The sequence below is a fragment of the Pestalotiopsis fici genome (genome assembly GCF_000516985.1).
Source record: "Pestalotiopsis fici W106-1 unplaced genomic scaffold PFICI_Scf_2, whole genome shotgun sequence".
In the NCBI taxonomy this organism is placed as follows: Eukaryota; Fungi; Ascomycota; class Sordariomycetes; order Amphisphaeriales; family Sporocadaceae; genus Pestalotiopsis; species Pestalotiopsis fici.
Window position 1 is genome coordinate 5,218,248 of NW_006917092.1, and position 25,783 is coordinate 5,244,030.

Below are 25,783 nucleotides of genomic sequence, written 5' to 3' on the forward strand. Positions count from 1 at the left end.
GACTGAGTTGCGCAATATCTGAGCCTTTCTTGACCACTCTCAAGTGGAACAAGTGATAGAAAAAAAAAATGGACGTCTCTGCCGCCGCCCGTGATGCCTATCCTGGCCTACAGGAGGCCACCTTCAACCCAAGAAATGCTGTCACCTGGATCGAAGAGAAACCAGCGGCCAGTCAAGTCTCGTAGGTTTCTTTTGTCACAGGCTTGATGGATCGGCTGCTTATGAGAAAAAGGTATGCCAATGACATTTTCGAGGAACTGCTCCAGAGTGCTGCGAGGCCAAGGCAGTCCTCTGGTCAAGCCTGTGTCAAGCTCTGCGGATTCATTGAGCAATGTTCCAGATCGAAATCTCCTGATGTCCAGGACTATGCCTTTTCTGAAAAGACTGCCAATGATCTCTTCAACTACTATGTCGAGTGGAACGAGCAGGATCAGCATCGTTCCATGAGACTGGTTTTAGACTTTCTCAAATCTTCCATAACCAGGAACCAACGCCCTGAAAATGGTGAGGTTATCAAAACCAGGCTCTTGAATGACATTGTATCTTTCATCACCCTAAAGTCCATCAAGCCCTCGGTCAAGTCCGCCTTCATGGCATTAGATTACTTCATACAAAAGAGGATATTCTATCTTCCCGGTGTGATTCAGACATATCAAAAAATCCATGGCGTCTCAGAAGATCAGCGCGAGAGCTGGAATACTTTTGTAGCCAGAATTTTTGACTGGATGATAATGAAACATCTATCTCCCGTCGCGGGAAAGCTCTTGGCTACTATCTTCTCTACTACTTGGTCCGAGCAGCAGGATGCTAGATTCTTACCCGATTCATGGCACAAGTTCTTGTCCGCAGGGCTGGCCAAAGATATAGAGCTCCTCGAGCCTATCCAGATATACATCATGATGCCTCTGTATACGTCGGACAAGGTCCAGATGTTGAAGTATCTTGAACTTTTGTTCTCTTTGCAGACCTTGACCAAGGATCAGTCTGACCTGGACGTCACCTCGATGCTCTGGTTGGCATCACTAGAGGCAGGGAAAAAGGTCGGAATCGTGGGCGAGCCTCTCAGTGGTAGGTTACTCGACGTCTCTTGCGGCATCGAAACTGACTCTATAGATCGCGAAGAAACGTCAAAAACACAGGGCATTGCACACTTGCAAAAGGATGTGCTGGAGGACATCCTGTCGCACAGTTCACAGGAAGCTCGGTCATCGGCCGTATCAATTCTAATTGCTTCGCCATCGAGTACTAAACCTTACTCGATTGCATCCCTCGAATTGCTTCGGAAGCATCTTCCGGCATTCTACTCGGACGGCGATGCCAAATTCCGGTACGATGTCTTGGGATACTCTAGAAACATGATATCCAGAGTCCAAGGTGCGATCAGTGGCTTGGCCAAGGAATTGGAACGTCTCGCAAAGAAGGCGAAAAAGAACAATACTGGAGGCACCAATGCCGAAGATCCTGACAAGCTCAAGCACCTCCTACAACTTCACGACGACTTCCTTGGCTGGTATTTCAACTTCCTGAAGAATGAGCTGGTTCCCACAGCTTCATATCAAAGGCACATCACATCTCTGAGAGCTATGGAGTTTGTCCTCAAATCAGAGTCTCGCGGCAAACAGAATGGATCAAAGGAAGCATGGCTAGGGTCACAGCTAGTTGACAGTGCATGGCTGAGGTCTGTACTGGATCTCATCATGGATCCTTTTGATGACGTGAGAGAGACTGCGACGAATCTGCTAGTTTTACTCTCGACGAGATATTCGGAAAACTCCACGACAATCACAAGGCCAATGCTGCAAGAGTTGGAGGAGTTTTGCACGCGCGCCAGTGAACTCGCTAGCAAGACCTCTCGTGCTGACCACTCAGATGGAGTCGCAAGGTCGTACGAGGTTCTTTGCCAATGGACAAGGTCCAAGGACGGAAAAGTGGCGATTGCCGCCCGAATTCTGGCAGACATTGAGCTAAGACTGAGCGCCGCTGAATCAGACTTGGCTTCTGCTGTCCTAGATGCGCCTATTCACGGTGGATTTGCTGCACTTCGGTATGATATAGCGACTGCAACTAATCAGCTTGGCTTTACCACTAACTAATTCGGCAGATATGTATGGCAATCATTGTCAAGCACCGACTACTCATCGGACGAGGTCATCCTATTGGAAACCCTCCAGGCACGTGCCATTAGCAGCTGTCAGAGGATATGGCAGGCAGTACGACTTGTACTGTGTGACGACTCCCCAGAAGGTCATTTGCCAGAAGAATTGGAAGAAGTCGACCAGCTCGACACGAAAGACCTACTGAGCTACAGCTTTCGGGCGATTCATGAGTCAAGGTGAGAAATTACACCACAAAGTGATGTACATTAAGTTAATCATCTGAAAACAGCCACCTGTTACGGGTCATCTCTAGCAATATCCGGATTAAAAAGTCTGGCTATATTCGGCCTTCAAGCCAGGAGTTTGAAGCCATCGGAAACTTGACTTTTGAGCAGTTATCCAACCTGAGACACCGCGGTGCTTTCACCACTGTGACACAAACCTTTGCAAGTTGTTGTCAGCTTGTCAAGTACTCTTCTTCTTCGTCCGAACAGGACAAATCTCTGTTGAAAGTGTGGTATCAGGTATGATTTATCAACCATTCCGAAATGCCTCCAACTGATAATATCTTAGGGCGCCCTTGACTGCATTCACACTCAAGCATCGACAACGAGGAGATCGGCTGGTATCCCTGCTCTCATTGTCGGCATATTAGCATCCAATTCCGACGAGCCTTCATTTGACACTGTCATGCATGAGTTGCGAGATATCGCACAAAGGCCTGCGCACGTGTCCGAGACAGACGGATCCAACTTGCCCCAGGTTCACGCAACCAACTGCATCAAGGACATATTCAAGAGCTCCATGTTGAGCAGACGTGCTGAGCCATACTTGACAGACTGTCTTCAACTGGCTGCCAATAGTCTCAGGTCTGAAGTGTGAGTTGCCAGAAACATATATTCAACTAGTATTTAGACTAACACATCATCTTCAGTTGGGCTATTCGTAATTGCGGTCTCATTCTGCTGAGAAGTCTGATAGACTGTCTCTTTGGCACAAGCGAAAGCAAAGTGTTGATGGAGGCAGGTTGGGATGGCCGATCCACCAGAGTAGCCTGGCACAAGTACAAGTCTCTGCCGATGCTACTTGTCAGTCTCTTGAAATCAGGCCAGGCCACGACGAGTGTTTCCAAGGAGATTGCAACAGCAGAATCAGTATTTCCCGCACTGGACATTATCCGCAGAGCAGGGCCACCCGAAGAGTTCAAGGACGAGTTGTACGGTATCGTAGCATGGTACCTCGGCAGCCACATTTGGCATGTCAGAGAGATTGCTGCCCGTACACTCTGTTCCTTTTTGCTTCATGCGGATTGGTTTGGCCATGTCAAGACCCTGCTTGCAGAATCTCAATCATCTGCCAACAAGTTGCATGGAGCACTATTGACATTTAAATTTCTTCTTGAGCGACTTCTTGACACCATGCAAGATCAGCTACTGAGTGAGTCTGACTTTGAATGACTATTTGTGACCATAAACTGACTCCATTTATAAGAGCACTATCCAGAGGATCTGTCCGACCTTGTTCAGAGTATACCAAGCATGCCTGGTAGCTTTACGACTTGTGCCGAAGTACGCGCTGTATACTTTGAGATCATCAGCTTCCTGAACGGACTGGCCAGCAATTCGCACATTGGCGCACAGCTCACCGATCCCGTCTTGCTAGAACTCAACGACGCATCATCACAATCCTCGGCAAACTCCTTCAAGATTCGCTCGGCCCTCGAGGAAGCAAAAGAGGCACAGGCTTCCACAGCTTCCGAGATGGAGCGGATCATGCGCTCCCCGGATCAACTTGCCAACTTTGACATAGGGGCACTACTCAAGAGCGACGTGAACGCCGCCTGTGATGCCTTGGAGACCATGCTGTCGTATGTCGAGGTTGGGATAGGGTCTCTGTTTGTTCCCCTGGCAGCGTCCCGGATCATCAAAATTTGCATTACAGCAGTATACGAGACACATGTACCAAAGCCCCGGGCCCTGGCCCTGAATATCCTTGCTGCCGAGCTCGACGGCTTGGTACATAAAGATGCCATGGCCGCGCTTCCGGCCACCACTGAGCTCACTTCCCTGTGGCAGGCGTTGCACAGCGGAGCTCTCAATCCGGGTCTGGCAGACGCCATTATTCGGGTCAGTGGACCGCTGGTCAGATTTATTATCATGCGGGGCTCTGCCGAGGCATCCGCCGAGAATAATGAGCAATGGCTCAAGTCCTGGGGCACCATGATGAGAAGTGCCGGTTCTGTCGATAACGTAAGGACCAATTTCTTGTAGTTCTTTCACTGTGCTTTATCCCATGCTAATCATGTTCACACAGGGCTTTGACACGCGAATGTCGGGCATCCAAGCCATCCGCTCCTTTACAGCCACCAGCAGCAACGACAATAACACTCTGTCGTTGGCCTCGTCAGCCAATCTCCCCTGGCTCCTGGCGCTCTACGACTACCTCAACGACGACGACGAAGAGATCCGCGACGCCGCCGCCACGGCCGCCGCACCCGTCCTCGGCAAACCCCTCGTCTCCATCGAGGCCGGCGAGCGACTCCTCACCCTCTTGGCCGACCTGTACAGGGACGACGAGGAATTCCGCCACCACGCCGCAAGCCGCCTGGTTGGGGAGCAGCAGCAGCAGCTAGGCGCAGGGCAAGAATGGACGCCCGCCGAGATCCAGCTCGCGCAGGCCCTGCGCTTTGACGACTCCCTTTTCGTCGTCGAGGAGCAGAATCTATACATTGACGAAGTACGCGAGGCAATGCGCTGGCGAGACGCCCTTTTCCATTCTTCATCTTCGTCCTCCTCTTCCTCTCCCTCTGGGGGCTCCCGACAGGCCCTGGCCGACTGGACCACGGCCAGTCTCGGCACACTCTCACGGATCGCGGCCGAAAGGGGCGACGACGGTGTCCTGGGCTGGACTTCCAAGCCCGAGGTGTTTGCCATTTGCGCGCGCATCGCCGTTGCCGGCGCCGCGCTTTCCGATAGTCACGAGGCTGTGCGGGACGAGCTGCGTGCGTTTGTGGGCCTGGGCCAGAAGACGAGGGTTCATGGTCTGCTGTTGCAGATGTGCGGTATTTAAGGTCAGCTATTTTTGTTCTGGTAGTCACGGAAAGAGAGAAGGAGGGTGCCTTATATAGAAGCAAAGAATTGAATAAAAAGTCATCTGATTTGCATGATTTTCCCATGGCTTTAATCTAGAGCCTCCTCGATCTTGTTTACATGAAAGTAGCACCAAGTCCACGTCGGAACAGGCAATCACAGTTTGTGTATCAATAACTCATTGATTTCATAATCTCCTACCCTTCCAAGATCACAGGCTCATGGATGCGGGTAGTAGGTATAGCAAATGTTAGCCAAGGTGGGTATAGGAAAAACCGTAATGGTCTCGTACTAGGCAACATCGTTCAGACTGAGTAAGCATGCTCTTATAATACACCTCATGCAACGCTTCCTCCCCTCTCGCGACCATGATCCTTGTCATCTTCAAGCAATGCGACGAATCCCTTCTTCAAAAGACCTCTGAGACTTTCCCCACTTCCTCCTCTTATGTGTCGGGAAGAAGCTGTGTGACTGCGAAAGTCACCAAGGCTTCCACTTCTCTGTGCAACCAAGTCGGCTCCCGACCTCTAGTCGTCCGTCTTTTTCACGGTCTTGAAACTATCCGTTCTCCTGAGAGTATCGAGCAGCTCTGGGGAACTCTTCTTTCCTAACTTTGCTACCAAGAGCGTGTTTTGTCCCTGGAGCTCGCCGATTTGTTCCGTGAGCACTTCAATCTGCTTCAGTGCCACGTCCCTCTCAGCCTTGACCTTTTCGAGTTCCATGGCTAGGTTCTGCCGAGTCTCCTTTTCGATTTGTTTCTTGCGTCTCTCTTCGGCCTTGCGCTGTTCATTGGCGCGCTTTTCCTCTAATCTCTTGAGTTCGCGCTTGTACCTCTCTTCTTGCTTCTGGATCTCGCGATCGTGCTTCTCCTTAAGTTTGGCGATTGCCGCCTCGTCACGCTGTGCGTCATTGTCCTTCTTGGAAAGTGCCCGTTCTCTAGCTCGAGTAATCTTTTCGTCGGCCTTGCGCTTCTTTTCTTCAAGCTTCCTGAGCTCCTTCTCGTGATGTGATGGCCCATTAGACTTTCCAGTCACTGATTCGGAGGAATGAGTTGATTGAGCCTCGCCGTCTCGGCCAATCGAGACAACTGGTGAAAGGGCATCGTTGCTGTCGGTCTTGGCAAGCTTGCTATCTGCCTCCACATCCGACTCGACGCTGTGGAAGCTCTGTATTGAGGATGTGTCGTCCTCTATTGTGTCCGCATCAGACAGGTCGGACTCGGTGTCACCGCCTTTTGCAGACCCCAAAGGATTGGGCAGGCGAGCAGCGACAGCCCCAAGTGCCTCGGCGATCATACCGTAAAAGCCACCCGGCCTGGGACCCTCCTCCTCATCCTCGTCAATTTCGTCCGGTTTCACCAGTCCTGGCTTTGCGGTCGGGTCATTTGAGGCTTTGGAAACAAGGTTGGAAGTCACACCAGGCGTTGCTTTTTGTTGCGGTTCGGATGTCGGTGTGTCTTCTTCAGTGGCGTCTTCTCCCAAAACAGCCTTCTTGGAGCCTTCAGACTTTCGTGTCTGAACCCATTTCATAAACTTCTCCGCGTCGCCCGCTATACCGGCAGGCGTGCCTTTCTCAACCATGAATCTCGGCACACTGCCACCAGGGTCGCTTCTCGTGACCATGAGCCACTCCACCAATGTTTCCACATTCTCCTCATCATCATCCTCTGCCTCGGTCCCGGCAAAAGCAATAGTCTTGCCTCGCTTACGTCCTTCTGTGTTCTCGGTATCGGAAACCGAGCTGGCCATGGCGGCATTGCGAGCTGAGCGCGCGAGGGCCTCCTTGTTTGACTTTTCTATAGCTTCTTTCCTCGCTTCCGACTGTTCCTCGTGGCTCAGATCAATGGACGACCGCACCTTTCTCAATGGCTTTTCGACCTTGATTTCTCGAATAAATTCCACCGATTCGTATTGACCGCGTATATACCCACTTCTGGGCGCACATTCGGGGTGTATGCAAGGCTTGGACACCAACATGTAGTAACGGGGTTTGGCTAGACCTTGCTGTACAGGGGGTTCGATGGCAGAGTCGGAGCTCAGAAGCAGAGTTACGAAATCTCTAGGCGTTGTTGGTCCGGGGAATTGGGCTGAGAGTTGATAAACTAGGTCGGGCCACAGTCAGCATCGAGCGATTGTGATTGAAAGTCCACGAAATCATGAGAATCACGTACCTTCCATTTTCCCACACCCGTCTACCGTGATATCGACAACCTTCTTATCGGCGCCAATGCCACGAATCTTGCCCTCGCCAGGTCCTCCTTGCACCTTTAAGCTCTCAGCAAACTCGGCCTGCATTCCCAGCTTCCACTGGTCAAAAGGTAGACCTTCGTGTAAGCTGCGGCGAGCAAACCAGGCACCCTTCTTGTCCTTGGCCGACAGCTTATACACGTCGACGCCGAGTGGGTTCTCGCGCGGGTTGACTTGGACCTCTTTCCATTCCTTGCGCAGGTGCTCGGCCCGCTCCGAGGTCATCGGCGCCCTCGCGGGTAACTTGGGGCCGGCCGGGTCGGTGCTAGAGCGCGGGCGTCCTCCTGTCGACTTGGACGACAATGTCGCCGAAGGAAGGCTTGTAGATACGGGAATGGAGTCGATTAAACATTGCGCCTCGACAAAGATGTCGGTCAAAAAGGTCTTGAGATCGTCCTGATTGATGCTCTCCCATTCAATGGGCGCGAGGGCCTTGAAGACATCGTGATGGTTCGTCATGGTTGAGCAGATTAGACCCCGCCACACCTTTGCCTCGTTCAGTGCGTCGTGGTTAATGCCTTTGTATGCAGGGTGCTGTCGCGTGAGGTGTACTTGAGCTCAGTGGGGTCAAGTACCTAGGCAGTCTTCCAAAGCATAAATCTAGGATGAAATCGATAGATATGCTGTAGTTTCACAAAGCATACCAAGGGTCACTAAAACGTTGCAGCTGGATTGGTAATTTTGAGGACAAAGAAAGGGTATCACAAGACGGGACGATGGGCTATTAGGTCAGGTAAGTAGTAGGTAGGTAAGTGAGGTGATGTAGTATTGTGTAATGTAGTAAGTTAGATTGGGTTTCGCAGATGTAGAGGTGTGCAGGTGATAAAACCTGGTTATTGGTAATGGCAACGGCAGCGAACGATCATGGAATCGTCTAGATCGGAAAGGCGGAACTGGACAGCAGGGAGAGTCAGAGAAAATAACAATGTTGGCATCTCTCCTTTCTTTCAAGACCTGTTTCACGGACCGGGTTATTCTTCGTTTTCATTCTTCGTTCGCGTTATTCGGGTTCGGCTCCCATTCAGCCTTTAGTACTTACGAATACCTTAGGCGTTGCCTGGGTTTGGCGCGTACTACTGCTGATCCTCCTGAGCTCGAGACTCGAACGGACGGCTCGGTTTTGGTTAGCATAGCACAGTTTAGGTGGAGTTTGGAGGGGCATTTCGGGGCCGCGGGGGCCTTCTTGGGCCTGGCGCCTTTACTGGCGGGTTTTGTCTTTTGGTCCCTTGTTTGCGACAATTTGACGTCATTTTCGCATAATCCTAAGCGAATAACACCTGGTACCCAACGACGTCAATTTGAATGAACTATCCCGGTCAATGCGGAGAAGAAGTCCCGGCTCTTGTTCAATTCAATCTTCATATTGATTATTTTTTACACGCTGTATGATATTTAACTGGTATAGTCTATCGAGTTCTGCTGCAAGGGGCTAACATACCCTAGAGTATAATACAGCTCGGTTCCATCATGTTTCCCAGGCTGGGATAGATTGTGCTGTCTTGGCTGTTACTTTTAAACAACCTTGAAGCCCTGTGTAACATTTAGTCAAATCAAGGTTCGCTTCCTACATTCCAGCTTTTTTGATTTCGCCCTTTAGTTATTTCACGTCCCGAGCCGAGGTGCAGTCTGTGCTAGGCACATGACATGAATGAAGTTCTCTTCCGACAGCATCGATCAAGGCCGAGACCTATGATGATCTCTACGATGATCTCATCAGTTTTCAATTGTTGTAGCCAGTAATCAAGCCTTGTCTCTGCCGACCATTTCGTTCCTGGCCGGATTATCCGGCGCCATAGGATTCGGGGCTAGTTTTGTTCGATATAGTCAAGCAACCGCTTGTTTTTAGCTCAGGCTTGACAGAAAGCTTTCTCTGACCTCGAGCCTTTCTTGGACTCTTGCCGTGCCGCATCTGGTCATAAGTGTCCCTGAGTAGTATAGTCTGCAAATAAAATGATAACCCGAAAGACGAATAGCATCTAAACTCGATGTTTTTTCTGTCTTTCTTGTCTTTTTCGCTTTTTTCTCTCTTTATTTTCTTTCGTTTAGATCCCCATTACCGTATAGCTCGATCATATCTCTGTTATCGTGGAGAATGGTACAAACATTTTGTAAATAAGAATAGCATAATATCTCCATTGCTTCCATGGCTGCGATGTGTTCTGGAATCGCAGGATCTGAGGCCACTGTGCCGACAATCGGGTATCCTTGAACCGTAGTGATAACGCTTCGTGCTTTATTGACAAGGAGGCTCTGCTAATGCCAGTACTAAGGAAGAAAAATCGTTGTCTCTTAGTTTATTACAGTAATTTTAGATTCATCAACATCGACCCAATCTACTGTTCGATTTGTTCGTGGCATTGTTATGTCGAGCGGCTCGGCTCGCGCACTTTTTGCCGCAGTGTTATAGAAGTCGAGATACGGCACGCAAAATGGGGTTCTAATCATTAATTTTTCTGAAATGTATACAGGTATAGGACGAAAATCTGACAGTGCCCAAGTTAGAACTTAGAAACATGAACATGAGCTGGGTCATCCAGGAAAGCCATTCCTCCTTGCAAATCGACCGCGCCGGACCATTTTAACCGTCTTGATGACAGTAGGCTGGCCATCCACGCCAATGCTCGTGGCATGTGGTCCCAGATCAGTAGGAGCAGTCCTCTCTTTCTTGTCTGCCGTCGGAGCTCCTCTAGTCTTTACCTTGGCATCGCTGCGCCTGTATACCGAGAGAAATCCGGTGCCGCCACCGCAAAACTGGCTACTATTACCGCCGCACGGGGTTGTACACTTCCCGATACCAGTGTCAACCTTTGAGTCTGCAGCCAGGGTATTGTCACACCAGCACTCGCGTCCATTCTTCAGACCCGAAAGAGTATATTTTCGTCTGTCGCAATAGGCTGTACAGTAGTCGACCGTCATCTTGCTATATCCAAAAGTGGCACCGACCAAGGCGTGCCAGTTGGGCAGTTCGGAAGCACAGCCGACATATGTGTGGTCTTTTGGCTCATAGATGGACTGTGGCTCGGATATAGTGGGAGTAGAAGTGGCGGAAAATGATTGGACGACGGACTGTAAAGTGGTTTTAGCAGTAGCAGGTGGTGGTGTCGGCGTGGGCGTGATGGTGACCACGGTCTCCGCCGGTTCCTTGGCCGTAATGCAGTACCAATAATTTGCCCAAAACAGGGCGCTGCAGTTCTCGCCATTCTTGCCGAGGAAGGGGTTCAGGCTATAAAAGTATGTCCGACTGTCCTGGGCGCGGGATGCAAAGGCAGCGCAAGTGTCGTCCTTGTCCACATCATAGGCCTTCATCCACCTTATGCAGTTTGGTACGATCCCCGCCTGCGTTGGGGAAGGGGGCGCGGTTGTGACGTACTTCATATCCATCGCCATTTTGATTGAATGTTGCTATCTTTTCTCTAGATGATCTTGGTCCTGAGCAGCATGAGATCCAGGTGAACTGGGGGTTTACTCGGACGCACTTGAGCGGCAGGGCCAAGCTTTTGTTGATTTCGAAAGAATATAGTCGCTCTTCAATTTGCCATTGTAGCGACAAAGATGTTCTAGATTCGCCATCGCCACGTGTGAGACTGTCCAGCTTTGATCTGGTCTTTCTCAAGTCGGATTAAATATGATGCATGATTCGTTTTTTTGTTCTCTGGGTATGATTCATAAAGGGCCTATATCCTCTCCCTCATAACAAGGAAAGAGCTGGGCCTCGCTCTTTGAACAACTTTCGTTCTTTGTTACTAGTACCTGCGCAATTGTATCAATAACCTGTCTCTTACTAATAGACACTGCAGTTGAGCATGCTGTATAAAATAGCATCAACGACACTGGCTTTCTTTATTCGCAGCTCGGGTTTACTGAACTTTGCCTCTGGAAGATTGGACATCTGGATACAAATGCTTCTACCTCAGACACAAGCACCAAAGTGCAATACTGGCCTGTGGTGCATATTACGGGTTCTAGAAATGGGTTATTCAAGATTCCAGACCATGGATAAATACCAGATTTCATAAAAGAACGGCTCTCCAGCAGCAAATTCTGTCTCGAGCAGCCAAGGCCAAGTCGTGGTTCTTGTTGAGAGCAAGCCAATGAGATGAGCGACGACTGTGTCATTTGTGGCAGCACTAAGAAAATCACAAGAATATTGGTATTTCCCCACCTGCTCCCGCCACTCTATTGCTACTATACTTTATTCAAAGACAAAAGGAGTGGCTCGTTTACTGCGTATCATTGTACATCTCAGTTATACTCAAAACTGTACGATATAGCGGTAAGGTTCAAGCTGAGATAGTAAGCTGATATGGTAAGTCGTGTAACGGATCCATGAGCCGAGTATGTTCTATATTGTGGCGCTGAATCATGAGCCGAGCTGACCATTTGTCTTTCTTTCCCGAATGTGCCTTGTGTCATGGCGGTGAATCGCGAGCTCAGCTGGGTAAGCTTCTAAGTCTGATTTGTGATATGGCGGTAAATTATGAGATGATGTGGATGAACTCTTTCTATCGTTCGAAACCAAATTATGACACTCATTTTGATTCCTTTTTGTAATTACAGAAAAGAATTAAGTCAATACCTTAATCAACATTTGCGTTTCCAACGACAAGTTCAACGCCCTCGTTGAGTTATTTTGCAGCAAATTCCCGGACTACCATGCTAGAGGTCGATTGAGTCATTCCGAATGGGCTGGCTCATGAAACACAGATATCTCTGTAACATGAGCTGACCGTCCTTGACACGAGTTGAACATTCATCTAGACCAATTGGATTCGAGGGCCATCGATTCTTTTGCACTCAGTCGAAGCTTGCTCTAACATAAGAACCACATGTTCCTGTCAGCAAAGCGCTTATTGGCTGTAATTACGAAGCATACGAGAGGGTCAGTTAGCCGAGCGGAAGGGCTGCCGTGAGACATGGTGAGAAGGCGTCAACAGAACGAGAACGGTCGCAGGTCTGTGCCGAGGCCTGGCTCATTGTCAAGGCAATCAACATACACGCAATATTAAACGCAGGCATGGAGTCCATGATGTGAATTCAGGGCGCGGCTGCAAGATGTATAAAGGCTCTCGTAATATACCCTACAGCATGACGAATCAAACAACACAACACGATCAAGAACGTGAGACACACGCCACCATACCTCTATCCACTCATCATGAAGGCATCTTCCATCATTACTGTTACATTGTAAGTGGCTCGCACTGCCTTCAAACCATGGAAAAATAGGATACATGCTTACGAAGCCACAAGGCTACAAGCAAGTACTGCGATAGCTCAGTTTTGGAGTGTTCCGTATGCTTCCGTCAGTTGGGACAACTTGCAGCACATTCGCGTATATGCTGTCGATCCAAACGGCGCCATCAGAGAGTGGCAATTTGACGGCAATGGGTGGAAGGGCCCCAGTTTCATAGGTGCTCTGGCCAGGATTGGTACAATTGTCACGGCCGTAAACGACGGTGACCGCGTAAGTATTGATCAAGTCGCCTTTGGGTGGCTACTCAACGTGTCTACTAACAATACCTGCGGCTAGATTCGTGTCTACTATCAGCTTCCAAATGGCAGGGCAAAAGAGAGAATCTACGAAGGGAAATGGTATGATGGACCTACGCTGCCATAAAGTATTGCAAGCGACAGCAAATCCAGGGACTCGACCGATTCCTCTGTTCTCTTCTTCACATTCCTCGACCACGAGTTTCTGGGCAGAAGCTTGATAATGAATAGTTCAAAAGGTAGAAACAGAATTCTGTGGAGCTTGGGAGACTGAATACGCCTCGATGTCCTCAAAGTCTCCCATTCAGAAATCAATACATGTCATCTCTGCTAGATTCTACGAAATCTTTCCAGAAATATGACTTTTCTTCCTTGTACACTCGGCATAGGTTTCACACTCTCCATACAGCAAGCCACACAAAAAAAAAAAAAACTGTCTAATGCTTTAGAAGCATTCTTCTCAAGCTGGATTAGATGAAGCATGATTTTCAATACGGCACCTAGAGGCAAAAAGATCATGCGATATTTTGAGCCCTTAACGATTAATAGATGAAAAGCTTGAAACATATATTGATTGAGTTTAGTTTAATTTACAAGAATGAAAGAGGGCAAAAAGTGACAGAAAAAGTGTAAACGTAGCGAGAGAGAGAGAAACGAAAGAGAGAGAAAAGAGTAAAAAGGAGAGAGAAGAGTCAAAAAGAGAAAAGCAAGTATAAAAATTTATGCTATCAGTATTGCTTAAAATAAATAGGTGGCTACCTAGGTAGGTATAGGTATTTTGATTATACAAGCCAGTAGAGGTCCCATATATATATGCTATATTTCAACTGCCAAGAGTCTGAATACTTGACAGCAGAGAACAAGGCTCGAAAGAAACAAACAGGCCAGCAATCTTGTGATACTTTTTGGGTGGCTGCGACACAAGGGCGGGTATTGCCGCAAGGGAGAGACAAGACAGGCTTGACAGATATTCGGGATGTGCGAGGCATTATCCGTTCCGAGACAAAAGGGTGAAGATGAATAATTTTGCTGCAGATTTTGAATTGTCTTGTGGCGTGTAACGGTCAAGTGTCGCTCTTGAATAAAAACCCGACACAATGCCGAACTCTCATATCCTCCTCATTTCTGGGCTAAGAGTCAAGACTGCAAAACTCGTTGCCGCACCAGCTACTGGTCTCCCCCTCGACTTATACGATGTTAACTTGTGACTAATCAACAACAACAGCTAAGGCAACGTGCCAGAGTGGTTAATGGGTAAGACTCGAAATCTTATGGCTTCGGTCGCACAGGTTCGAATCCTGTCGTTGTCGATTCTTTTTTGCATTTTAATGGCCTTGTTGATGTGTTTTTCGCATCCCGAATGTCGTGGCATTGTGTATCAGTCAAGGAGGAGTATTTTCACGATGCCGAGCGGTGGTGGTGAAAGGCCGCATTTAATAAGGAAGGCACGCCACTCAACGTGGGAATTTTTTTTTTTCTTTTTACGTCTACTATTTCCAAGGAAGGAGCAAGCCGGTACCGGGACATGCACTATACTGCGATGTTTCTTTCTAGCTTTGATTCTGCCTTTTGAAATAACATGAGTACTGATGCATCTTGAAAGACTAATCACTGTCTGGTATCTTGATTTATGATACTTCTTTTCTCATTTGGAGACACGACACGAAAGCTTTCGATATCCAAAAAGGCAAATGCTTCCCCGCCGCAAACCAAGTCTCAGACAGGTCATTAACATCTGGGCTATCCCTTTGGAGGAGTATGCTTTGGTTTCCCCCACGGCTTCAAAGCAAGAGGCTTCACTTCATTTTGGGCATGATGTCAAGTATGGCCATGTTATTTGCACCTCAAATGTCTCGATGAGCGTGATGAGCAAGTTTACCAAATCATACTGATATGGAGGCACATCAATGTCCCGCTCTTGACAATAAGGCACATGGTCTATTCTATAAACCACTGAGTATGAATATTCACGCAAATTTATGAGATATTCAAGTCACTGGTATTTCGTGTGCGCAATCAGTTTGAAAAGTACATTGACTGCATCAAGACGGCAGCGCTCAATGCAAGATAAAATCTAGGCAAGCCACCCCTGACAGCTCCTTAGCTCCAGCCAATCAAAGGGGCACCTCGGACATGTTCGCGCTCTTTGAGTAAAGATTGACTTGTCCTCGGACGTGAACCGTCCAACTCAAACCACCTAGCAACACTCACTCCTCCTCACGATAAAAGACTCCAGAAAGGAGAAAACAAAAATAAAAAAAATACCACCGGATCGTCCATCAAGGGCCATGGATAGACTCGGACCTTTTCCTCAATCCCTGGAGCCATTTCTCGAGCCGGCCTTGTTATGCCAGACCTGCTTCATCTTGGCCGCGAGCAGCGTGCTCGCCATTGCAGCTGCACCGCAATCGGCGCGTACTCTTCTCACGCAATATGGTGCTCGCAGCAATGCCTCACCAGTAGAGGGAAGCCAAGAAAGGGCCAAGAAGCCCCAGAATCGCTTTCTCGAATTCATGGGCTGGGTCACCTCATTGGGGCAGGTTCCGCACTCATGGTTCATCCACTTTTACGTCCTGTCCGTCTCGAGTTCAGTATTTTGGGCCGCCCAATATCTCTGTGGAGGCGTCATCTTGACGACGATCTGCAGATATCAAGCAGCACGGAGCCCCGGGCCTACAATGAGTATGGAACAAGTTCAACTGGCCTGGCTGCTTATGGCCATGCAAGGCACCCGCCGACTGTATGAATGCTTCTACGTGCTTCGGACCTCGTCCTCCTCCAAGATGTGGTGCATCCACTGGTTGCTCGGATGTGCATATTACCTGGGCATTGGTATCGCAATCTGGATCGAAGGTTCCCGTGAGTTCCCAACTCTTCTATTGCCTCTGGTCTATATTCATATGATCTCCTAGATGCTATTCTGCAGTCGGACCCGTCATCACTCAGCTTGCACCGGCCCTCTGTCCGCCAAGTCGGGGGCGTAGCGCTCTTCCTCATTGCGTGGTTCGTGCAATACCGGTGTCATGAGCACCTCGCGGGCTTGAAGAAGTACACTCTTCCTCAGCAAGGACTCTTTCGGTATCTGATTTGCCCACATTATACATGTGAATGCCTATTGTATCTCTCGCTTGCCATTGTTGCTGCACCGGAAGGCGACTGGTGCAACAGGACACTATTATGCGGCGTAATCTTTGTCGCAGTCAACCTTGGTACTACCGCCAGTGGCACCAGGCAATGGTATTCCGAAAAGTTTGGCAGCGAGGAGATCAAGGACAAGTGGAGCATGATCCCGCTCATATTCTGAGCACAAGATCCTCTCCAAATCACGCCTACTACTTCTTTTGAAACATTGCGAATTTGTTTCCAAGCTTTGCGACCTTCAAGACATCTCGATAGGTCAGGCTGGTGCGCGTGGCTCGGCTATTACGACCATCCACATAGTCAGTGGACCTTAGAAGGCTCCAGTTCGCTACGGTTTCTGCTGACAGATCGACATCCGCTGTGATATCAGAAATGCCGTGCAGGTAATCGGTATACAGTTCTTCGGTGGTTATGAGAAGGCTCCGTGGTTCTTGAAGGATTCTCCATGCAGGAACAGGGTCAAGTGCACCATCTTCCTTACTCTTGTGAATATTGAGACATAGGCTCGCTCCCAGGCTCACAGTGGCGACTACGGGATGGTATGCATTTCCGTCCTTGTGAGGCATAATGCCAACACCTGGGGGGTATTCATTGATGAGAACGTGGTTGGGCTGCTGATGTGGGCTATCTGAGAACAAGTCAGGCGCGTCGGATTCTTGCGTTCGAGGAATGGCCTTGAGGCGCGAGATGACGGGTTCGTTGAGCCATGCTGGGAGCGGAGCCTCAACGAGCTTGTTGTTGACTAGGTCTGAGGGCCAGGTTTGAAGGCGACGGTGGGTGAGCTGCGTCCAGCGAGGCTTGGGGGCGGATGCAATCTATTGTCCACGGTTAGAGCACGAGCAATGGCAGCCTACCGAAACCATCGTACTTTATCTAGAATGATTCGCTCTTCGTCCTCGGATATGAAATCGGGAATGTAGTAGGCGCTAGATGGAAGAGAGTCGATGCGGGCGTCGCTCAACGAAGTTGGTAGGACAACAGGTGGGACGGCGGAGGCTGAGCCAGTGTTGTCACCCATCTTTTGATGCGAAATGCAAAAGGCTGAATGCAAGTGAGCGGCGCTAATGGAATATTTGATGTATGACGAGCCAGGTTATTAAGTTTTTGCTGTTTTCTTTGCTGGATGATGCCTGGATTGTGCAGGCAGATTCGAGTCCCAGGGATAACAGCATTGGCAGCCTGTAGCGTGCGAAAATGTATGTAGAGGTAGCGGACGAGTAGGATGGGGTCAATGAAAGGAAATCAGATCACGGAATGTGCAACAGCTGCAGAGGCAGCAGCTAGTGTTCGCCCAATACTGTTCGAGTTCCGGCGAATAGGTCGGTGAACAAAAGCGCTCGAGAAAAGACACAGGCTCAGGCAGGCTCAGGCTCCGGCTCAGACTTCAGACTTTGCGCGGGGATATTTGCTTCTCTTCGGAGGCCCGGGACTTGGGCTGGTTCACTCAAGTCTCTTCCTTCTCCTTCACAGCCTTGGGGCTATATTAGCATTGAGATAGCGAGTCTAAAAATCGACAACAAGGTTTGGTGATGATGTCGTCGTCGTAAGGTGTCCGTCCCTCCACCCTTTTCGTGCCTCCTAAAAAGACTCGACTAGATATGAGAAGTAGTTGGGCGTTGGGGAGGGGGTCATTGAAGACAAGCAGACAAGAGAGGCCGTCCAGCCGGCGCAGGTGGACCTGAGCGAGCCTTATCAAGGCATGACCCGGCAGTTGGACAGTGTGGTGAGTTGGCGTAAAGGAGGGGGGGAGGCAATCCCGCGATACGTGTGGAGGGAAGACGAGCAAGCAGGGGGGAAAGTCGCACTGTATTTCTTGGATCTTTGGACGTGGTTGCGTGGCTCGTTTGGTTCAAGGTACGAATACTTGTGTAGATACTAGTAAATGCGAAGAGATCAATGCGCAGGGGTTGGGGAACGGCGGCGTGACTGGGCAAACAAGGTGATCAACAATGATAAAAACAACAATAATGGGAAGAAGGAAGACTCATTTCATCATATCGACCGAAAGAGAGAGAGAGAGAGAGAGAGAGAGCCGAACAAGAAAGAGAAGTGATGAATCCAACCCGAACCTGAACCTGGCATGGGCTGCTGCTAGTGGACTGATGAAACGAAATGAGGAGGGGATGCAAGAGACTGGACTTTGACTGGGTCTTGAATCGATTTGGGCCTCCACTGGTCCTCAATCTGCCCACTCAGCGCCGGGCTGGCCCTTCTTTGCCCTTTTGACCCCTGTCCGGCCCCAGCGAAGTGCAGCATAAGCGGCAGCGAAAGAACGCAGAGCCCTGCCCCGTTTTTCCTGCCCTCGTCTGTCTGCCTGTTCACTTTTCTGCGTATTTGGTCTTTGCAGACCGCCGTAGCGATGCGAAGTGCCACCCACTGGGCCGCCTACTGCCAATCAAAGTGGATTCGAGCCAGCTGTGCTAGCGGTCGCCCGAGTCCCCCCAAGACTTGCAGGTTTCAATGGGATGGGATGGAGACTTGCTCGCTGCGGCACCAAAGGAGTGAGAACGGCTGAACGGTTAAGGCAAGACAATAGACTGCAAAAATGAGGGTCGGCCAAGCAGGCAGATGGGGGGCTTGGGGGGAAGCAGACAGAAAGGACAGGACACCTCGCAAGTCGGTCGGCTCGCTCACTTCTTCCTTGTCTGTCTCCTCGCGCAATGAGACGAGAAAAGGCGACCAATTTTTTTTTAAATGTGTTTTTTTTGCCTCCGAGACCACCCTAGCACTGGGACCTCTACATACAGGGCGGGCCACCGGGGGAAGAACATGGAAAGAAAAAAAAAACACTTGGTCGGTCAGTCGGTCCTTGCCTGAGCCAGACTAGCGGCTAGGTAGCATGGTTGGTTCGCTCTGCTGCAAGCTTGAGTCTGCCTTCATCTTCCTATGATTCGTCTTGATCTGGTTTGGCGCGGGTCTTTGCTTTGCGCTCAAGCTGCTTCTGCTCTCTTCTCGTGATCTTGCCGTCCGTCCTTTTTCGCTCTACTGCCGTCCATGCGTTCGTTGCCCATTTGAAGGAAGGAAAGAAGGAGAGAGAACATAGCCTTGGGTGTAAAATGAATTAGACTGACCGAAACTGCCTACCACCATCCACTGCTACGTACTACCTCACTACTGGTCGGTTGGCATTACCTCTCTACCGTGGTCAAATTACCTTGCCTACTGCCTTAACTCTGTACCATTACCACCTGTAACTCGTACAGGAAGTACATTACACACGTACCTCTGCCTACCTTACCTACCTACCTACTTGCAGTTGGTACCGACTTGATTGAACCAATCCACATCTTTGGCCCCCTTCGCCGCGCCGATAGATTCCAGAATCTAAGCCCAAGCAAGTCCTCTCTCTGTTGTACTATTTTCGTAAAACTCTTTTTTCCTTTTTTATCTTGATCTATCATTTTGCGGCGACTGTTCGACTCCTTTGCCCGGCCCTCGACTCAGAAAGACGAGAAACAACTCCAAAATTGTCCTCGCCCCGTTCTCCAATCCAACCCAGCCCGTCTTTCCGCTGCACGCAACGCACACGCGCACTACCCAAGACTCGCTCCCTGGTCCAGCTCTTGGTGCGTTTGACCTTTGGAGGACCCACGCGAATCCCGTTTCTGAGACTCGTATTCGACCAGAGCCAACGATCTCTCCTCACCCTCGATTCGCCCTGGAGAGCAACAACATTCACCACCACCACCAACACCACCACTCCCACTTCCACCACTACTCGCACAGTACTGCCGCCCCTTGCTGTTGCTGGCGCCGCCCTGTCTCGAGTTCCGTCAATAGTCACCCTGGGAGTGGCCATCATGGTGCACTATTGCCGATATTGAATGATATGGATGCGCAGAATGCTGTCGAGTCCACGAGCGCGAAGCAGCCTGCTTCTCCACGGAGGGGATCCGACAATGAGTCGACTCACCCAAGGAACAGGTCACCCGTAGCCAACAAGACAGCCGCCTCCTCGACGACAACGACGACCACCACAACAGTAACAAAAGATCTCAAGCCTCCGCCAAATACCTCTTCTAATGCAACGGACGAGGACGCTGCCCACGAACGTGATTCGGATGCCGAGACCATTGTTCTGCCAGGGAAGGATGGCATCTCGCCCTCCAAGCCACGCAAGGTCATCAAGCATGAAGACAAGAGTGACGGTGAGATTGATGACCATGTCCTCCCGGCCCCAAAGAAGTTGTCTAGGGAAGCCAAAGATCTCTCCAACCATGGCGAACGATCCGCTGCCGGTGATGACGCTGCGTCTTCAGTGCGGCAGAAGAAGCGTCCGCTAGAAAAACAGCGTGTCAGAGATGGATCTGCTGGACTGAGCTCGGCACCCACCTCTCCTCCTATCCATCTGCAACGAGAACAGAGCTCATCACACCGACGTCGCAACCATGGCAACCATGATTCTGGCTCCGACTCGGAGACTCCAAAACCAAGATCCCCGAAGCTGTCCAAGGAGAAGGGCACCCCCATTGAGCGTCATCTGTCCCATAAACGTAAAGCCCACAAGACGGAATCTGATGACGATGCCGATGCGCGCAAGATCCGCCGGCCACGGGTTTCGGAAACTGGTCTAGAAAGTAGATCCAAGGATTCCAAGTCTATGTCAAGTAAGCCGCACCTTGAGAGGCACTCAGCTTCACGCCCCCGGTCCATCTCCCCCCATGTTCGGGCACACCGCAGAAGTCTCTCGACACAGTTGCCAGATAAGTCGTATGCATCAGGACTTGGTTCCAAGAAGCGACGAATACCTGCCCCTCTGCAGTCGACCGATTACCATTCGGACGATTCTTCCGCCAGTGGTAGCCCTCACCCTCGTAGCTCGCGGCTCAAGAGCATTGTGACGCCTGGTACAGGTGATTCGACCATGTCGCCTGCCAAACTCGCACCCCACAAGAAGCACCTGGATGCACACGGTCAGACTCTCTTCGCAAAAGCGTGTGCAAAAGGTGAATACGATGTTGCAAAAACGCGACTTGCTGAACGACCAGAGGACTTGAACTTTGCAGACCACGCCGGAAACACTCCGCTCCAGGTTGCTTCTCTCAATGGTCATGAGGATGTTGTGGAGTTGCTCATAGGTGCTGGGTGCAATCTGGAGTGCAGAAATGATGTGAAAGATACCCCACTCCTCGATGCTGTTGAGAATGGTCATTTGGGAGTGGTTAAGCTTTTACTGGCCGCAGGAGTCAACCCTCGCAAAGCTAATGCAGAAGGCCAAGAACCCCTCGAAAAAGTTCCTGATGACCTGGACAATGCAGAGGAGATACGACAAGCTCTGATTGAGGCCAAACAGAAGGTGGGCGAATTACGCCGGACTTCGGAGGATCATGCACCACAGGACAATCAGGACACTTCATCTCATGGAGCCAATAGCCCTCGACGATCGCCGGAACCTTCACTCGGGGCAGTTTTGGCTGCATCCTCGAGACGAGGAGGTACCGTGCGGTCCACGAAAACCAGTAATCACTTGCTTTACATGAGTTTGGACGAGAAAACCCTGCGTCAAGCTGCAGCTCGCGGCGATCACGAGACTGTTACGCGCATTTTACAAGTCAAGGAAAGCTGCGACGATGCCGAGGCTTTGGTGGCAGCTGCCCGTGGAGGCCATAACTTTGTCATGGAGTTGCTGCTTGCCCTAGGTGGTGCCAATCCTGATCCGTCTCCTGTGGCATCCTTACCTGGAGAGCACAGTACGCCGATGCTGGCTGCTATTGGCCAGGAGAATATCAAGGTCGTCCAGCTATTGTTGGAGCAAAATGGCTTTGATCCGACACGTCGATTCAGAGGCGAGACGTACTACGAAATCGCAAGACGCCGCGAAGGGCCCATGTGGAAGGAAGAGGAGCATATGCTCAAAAATGCTTATGACGAGTACAAAAAGACTCACAAAGGACATTCAAAGAACAAAGTATCTCCCTCAAGGCGTGAAAGAGACCTTGCAGGTCAAGAAGCCAAGCGTGTCTCTCGTGCCGAGAATAATGCCGAAAAACCTCGCCCTCAGCACAAGCGGCGACCTTCGAGTCCGCCACGGGAGGGCGATGCCAAGAAAAAGGTCAATTCTGGAAAGACTGCCAGCAGTCCCAAGGAAAAGAAGCGTTCGCAATCTTTCAGCCAAAACGATGAACAGGTTTCTCCCAAGCGCGGTCGCCCAAAGAAAGAAGACAAAGTACCCACCATAGCCATCTCTGATCGCGAGGCGTCGCCGGCACTGTCAGCCAAAACGCATCCTGTAAAACCCAAGCGAAGCGAATCGGACATGGCGGGTTCGTCAGAGGGAGAGACTGCCAAGCCCAGGCGGAAATTGATCTCTGGCAAAGACCTGAAGGGCCAAAGAGACAAGCAACGCCGCTCCAGCATGGTTTCCAACCATTCGGCAAAGGACGCGACCGAAAGGCATGATTCTAAAATAGACGACTCAACTGAGAAGCCTCGAGCCGAGCGTATCTCAGAAAAGTACCACGACAGGACCAAGGCATTGAAGCGTGATGACTCAAGAGACAGGCTTTCTCCCAATGATCCCTCTGCGAAGAGGCTTCGCGCCAGTATGACGCCACCACGCCACGGCGCCGATGACAAGGATGAGAACGAGGCACCAGTTAAGCGAAGAAAACTGGATGCCGATGGTAAAGAGAATCGTGGTCTGAAGAATCCTCCAGCTGACGACCGGCCCCGGAAACGCGATTCGTCTGGAGAGCCCATCAAGCGCCAGAAGCTTGCAGATGGTGACCGCAAAGACGTGCTCAAGGCAAAGAAGCTCAACCGGGAACGAAAAGAGTCGGAGAAAGCTTCGTCGGAAAAGCCCGAGAGCACAACTGCTTCCGAGGATGTGGAAATGCGAGATGCCCCAGAAGTTCCCTCTGCAGAAGACCGTGAGGCGGCCTTGGACAAGGAACGGGCAGAGTCGAGGAAGCGCCAAGCAGAACTGGAAGCCGCTGAAGAAGAGGCACGCAAGAAGGCTGAAGCCATCAAGCAACGGGAGGCCGAGGAGAAACAGAAACGCGAGGCCGATGAGAAACGTCTCCAGGAGGAGGCTGAAAAGAAACGAGCTGAAGAGGAGGAGAAACGTCGCCTTGAAGAGGCAGAAAGGAAACGAAAAGAGGAGGCACAGGCCAAGCTCGAAGCAGAGCGGCAGAAGCGTGAAGAGGAGGCAAAGAAGGCTCGGGAAGAAGAGGAGCGCCTGCAAAAAGAGAAGGAGGACCAGCGGCGCCGCCAAGAGGAGGAGCGGGTTCGTCTCGAGAAGGAAGCTGCTGAGGAGGCACGCCGACTTCGTGAAGAGGAAGAACGGCGCGAGCGTGAGCGCAAAAGGGCAGCACGCGACGCTGAACTTTTGCGTCAACGGCAGGAGCAGGAGCGGGAGCAAGAGAAGCTTCGTCTTTCCAAGCTGCCACCCCTCCTCCGGTGGCTGGACGGATGCGCCGACCCGAAGCAACGGGAATATGCCCAGCTCTTTACAATTATGCAGGGTGTGCGCTACGACACTATCAACCCTCTCGCCACTGGTGCTCAAGGTCGGGAACAATGGCTGCTGAACACCCAGGTCGCACTTCTCCTTGGAGAGAAGGATCTGAGTCTCCAACGATGTGGGTTGTTCTCAAATCCTGTCAGAAATGTGTGGCTAACATAATTTTGTAGATACCGGCTGGGAACGAATTCCCGTGTCCAATATTGCGAAGCGTGTCATCTGGCGGCTGGAACAGGATCGATATGCCCTCACCGAGAGCAAGCTGTATCATCTGGGTGAACAACTGCCAGGCTATTACGGCGGCGATCCGAGCAAAGTGGGCTACCAACGTCTTGAGAAGCTGCGGCGTGATGCGTCAAAGCTTTTCTTTGACATGGACATGTTCTTCGTCAAGGTGTGTAATTTTTCCAAACGATACGCAAGTGACCTGCAATTTCTGACATGACAATAGGAGTCCGACCTGCTCTTTATCTTGCCCAGCATTCCCCATCTGCGCAACGTCAAGCTCTCTATTTGCTACCGTGAACTTCCAGAGCACGAGAACCAGCTCAACTTCTGGACTGCACCCGCCAAGTGGAAGTCTGATCCAGACGCAAACACCAGGGAGGGATTTGCGCCCCGCCAGAAGTATTACATCAATGGACGACTGGACGGCGAAGATCGGCCGGGGCATTACAACCCAAGCACCTCACCATTTCCCGATCAGCGAGTGCCTCGCAGAGGTGGACTGATCGCGGTTGGTCCTGAAGAGCCAGACTACCCACAATTATGCTTGGAGCAGGGGCTGGGACATTTGCTCTCAGAGCACCAGAAGCTCATGGCCATGAATGCAGCACACTTGACGCCGAGAAGCATGACATCCAACGATACTGCAGACGGCCCCAATGGAGACAACATGTCTCCATCAGCTGCATCTCCGACAACCCGAGTCAATGGCAACTATGAAAGAGGATCGCCAGAAGCACCTCTTGTAAATGGAACTAATGGCATAGCTCATTAGGCCTGCTGTTTTGAATATCCCATCCCCCAGTCACCCACCAGCACGCACTTTGCTGCTGCTCCTTGTATGATACGCTTCAAGCTCCATTTTCGGTCACCACCAAGCACGCGGATACCACATGAAAACGGCTTTTCTTTTAATTCTTATGATATGGGCCACGACATGACAGTACATAGTATTCATTACCGCATATACGTCTCTTAGCGCGCACGGATATACCCTCTCACAGGAGACGGGAGTGATGCTCTATGGAGAACCTTCGCTGAAGACGATGTGATTATTTGGAATCGGTTTAGACGCATATCCAGCGCGGTTTTGGCGCGCGCTGGACCTGGTGTTTGGTGTCGCGTGTTGTAGCTACTCTGTCACAGTTCAAGAGGATTGGGGCATGTCGAGAGGCAACGGGTCAAAGATACCACTGAATACCATCAATTGACATTGTGGATCAACTTGTTTCTCATATGACTTTTCTCTGTGAATTCAATGAATCACTAGGTGTTTGCCTACTAGACACCAGTTGAAGATGGAACCATGCTTGCTTGCTGTTACGCTAAATGATTGCGTAGGATGAATTGACATTGTGGAAAGCTGTGCAATTCTTACATCACGATACTTGGGCCTAGTTCAGGCAGTCAGTCCCTTGAGCATATGGGATATTATATCTGATAGTAGATGTCACATGGTCGTAGTTTCAACCAGTCAATTGGATGCTCTCCGAAATGATATAACAATAGACAGAAGCCAAACCGCCACGAATATGGCGCGTATTTCAAACAGCATTATTATCAAGTTTCTTTTCCTTCCAATACTCGTACTCGACAGTCTCACGGTAAACCCAAGTCTTACTCGCGACGGCCAAATAAAGGTCTGACCATGTCATTCGACGAAATGAAATAAAGAGGTGCTACCTGAAGTTGAGTACATGAAGTCCATGTCCACGTCCATAGGTGTCGAGTGTTGGTCTCAATGTATTGATGGAGGTGAATCATGATTCCTCGTCACGCTCAGGTCTACACTCTATAATATATTGTATTCCCTTGACTGGTGCAATATTCGCGATATTATGTTCAGTTCAATTCCCTTACTCTTGCCTTTCTGCTTATGATGCCATGCCCCACCTCTCTCCTACATGCATAAACAAAAGATGGTGTGAGAGGATACAGAAATATCTGCATAGTCACTGTAGAATCTATCAAAAACCTTCCATGCTCATGGCTCATAAAACTAATTCCATGGCAAGGGGCAGCTAATTACTACAC

At 50.2% G+C, this 25,783-nt stretch overlaps 7 protein-coding genes across 7 annotated transcripts; 4 read left to right on the top strand and 3 right to left on the bottom strand.

Annotated features, from left to right (window-relative positions):
- Positions 1 to 68: 68 nt before the first annotated feature.
- On the top strand, positions 69 to 5,165 carry PFICI_03774 (uncharacterized protein; the record flags this gene model as incomplete). The annotated part of the gene is made up of 9 exons (XM_007832355.1): positions 69 to 181; positions 233 to 1,068; positions 1,114 to 2,044; positions 2,102 to 2,332; positions 2,386 to 2,620; positions 2,670 to 2,974; positions 3,031 to 3,533; positions 3,588 to 4,345; positions 4,410 to 5,165. The coding sequence occupies 9 exons, from the start codon at positions 69 to 71 to the stop codon at positions 5,163 to 5,165; spliced, it is 4,668 nt and encodes a 1,555-aa protein (XP_007830546.1).
- Positions 5,166 to 5,712: 547 nt separating this feature from the next.
- PFICI_03775 (uncharacterized protein) lies at positions 5,713 to 7,890 on the bottom strand (the record flags this gene model as incomplete). Its single annotated transcript, XM_007832356.1, has 2 exons — positions 5,713 to 7,286; positions 7,356 to 7,890. 2 exons carry the CDS (start codon positions 7,888 to 7,890, stop codon positions 5,713 to 5,715), a joined length of 2,109 nt encoding a protein of 702 aa, XP_007830547.1.
- A 2,070-nt stretch (positions 7,891 to 9,960) lies between these two features.
- On the bottom strand, positions 9,961 to 10,818 carry PFICI_03776 (uncharacterized protein; the record flags this gene model as incomplete). The annotated part of the gene is made up of 1 exon (XM_007832357.1): positions 9,961 to 10,818. The coding sequence occupies one exon, from the start codon at positions 10,816 to 10,818 to the stop codon at positions 9,961 to 9,963; it is 858 nt and encodes a 285-aa protein (XP_007830548.1).
- A 1,768-nt stretch (positions 10,819 to 12,586) lies between these two features.
- Positions 12,587 to 13,048, top strand: PFICI_03777 (uncharacterized protein; the record flags this gene model as incomplete). The annotated part of the gene is made up of 3 exons (XM_007832358.1): positions 12,587 to 12,618; positions 12,682 to 12,895; positions 12,962 to 13,048. The coding sequence occupies 3 exons, from the start codon at positions 12,587 to 12,589 to the stop codon at positions 13,046 to 13,048; spliced, it is 333 nt and encodes a 110-aa protein (XP_007830549.1).
- Positions 13,049 to 15,209: 2,161 nt separating this feature from the next.
- PFICI_03778 (uncharacterized protein) lies at positions 15,210 to 16,225 on the top strand (the record flags this gene model as incomplete). The annotated part of the gene is made up of 2 exons (XM_007832359.1): positions 15,210 to 15,780; positions 15,834 to 16,225. 2 exons carry the CDS (start codon positions 15,210 to 15,212, stop codon positions 16,223 to 16,225), a joined length of 963 nt encoding a protein of 320 aa, XP_007830550.1.
- Positions 16,226 to 16,253: 28 nt separating this feature from the next.
- On the bottom strand, positions 16,254 to 17,080 carry PFICI_03779 (uncharacterized protein; the record flags this gene model as incomplete). The annotated part of the gene is made up of 2 exons (XM_007832360.1): positions 16,254 to 16,877; positions 16,931 to 17,080. 2 exons carry the CDS (start codon positions 17,078 to 17,080, stop codon positions 16,254 to 16,256), a joined length of 774 nt encoding a protein of 257 aa, XP_007830551.1.
- Positions 17,081 to 19,891: 2,811 nt separating this feature from the next.
- PFICI_03780 (uncharacterized protein) lies at positions 19,892 to 24,524 on the top strand (the record flags this gene model as incomplete). The annotated part of the gene is made up of 3 exons (XM_007832361.1): positions 19,892 to 23,642; positions 23,695 to 23,918; positions 23,976 to 24,524. The coding sequence occupies 3 exons, from the start codon at positions 19,892 to 19,894 to the stop codon at positions 24,522 to 24,524; spliced, it is 4,524 nt and encodes a 1,507-aa protein (XP_007830552.1).
- Between the last annotated feature and the right edge of the window lie 1,259 nt (positions 24,525 to 25,783).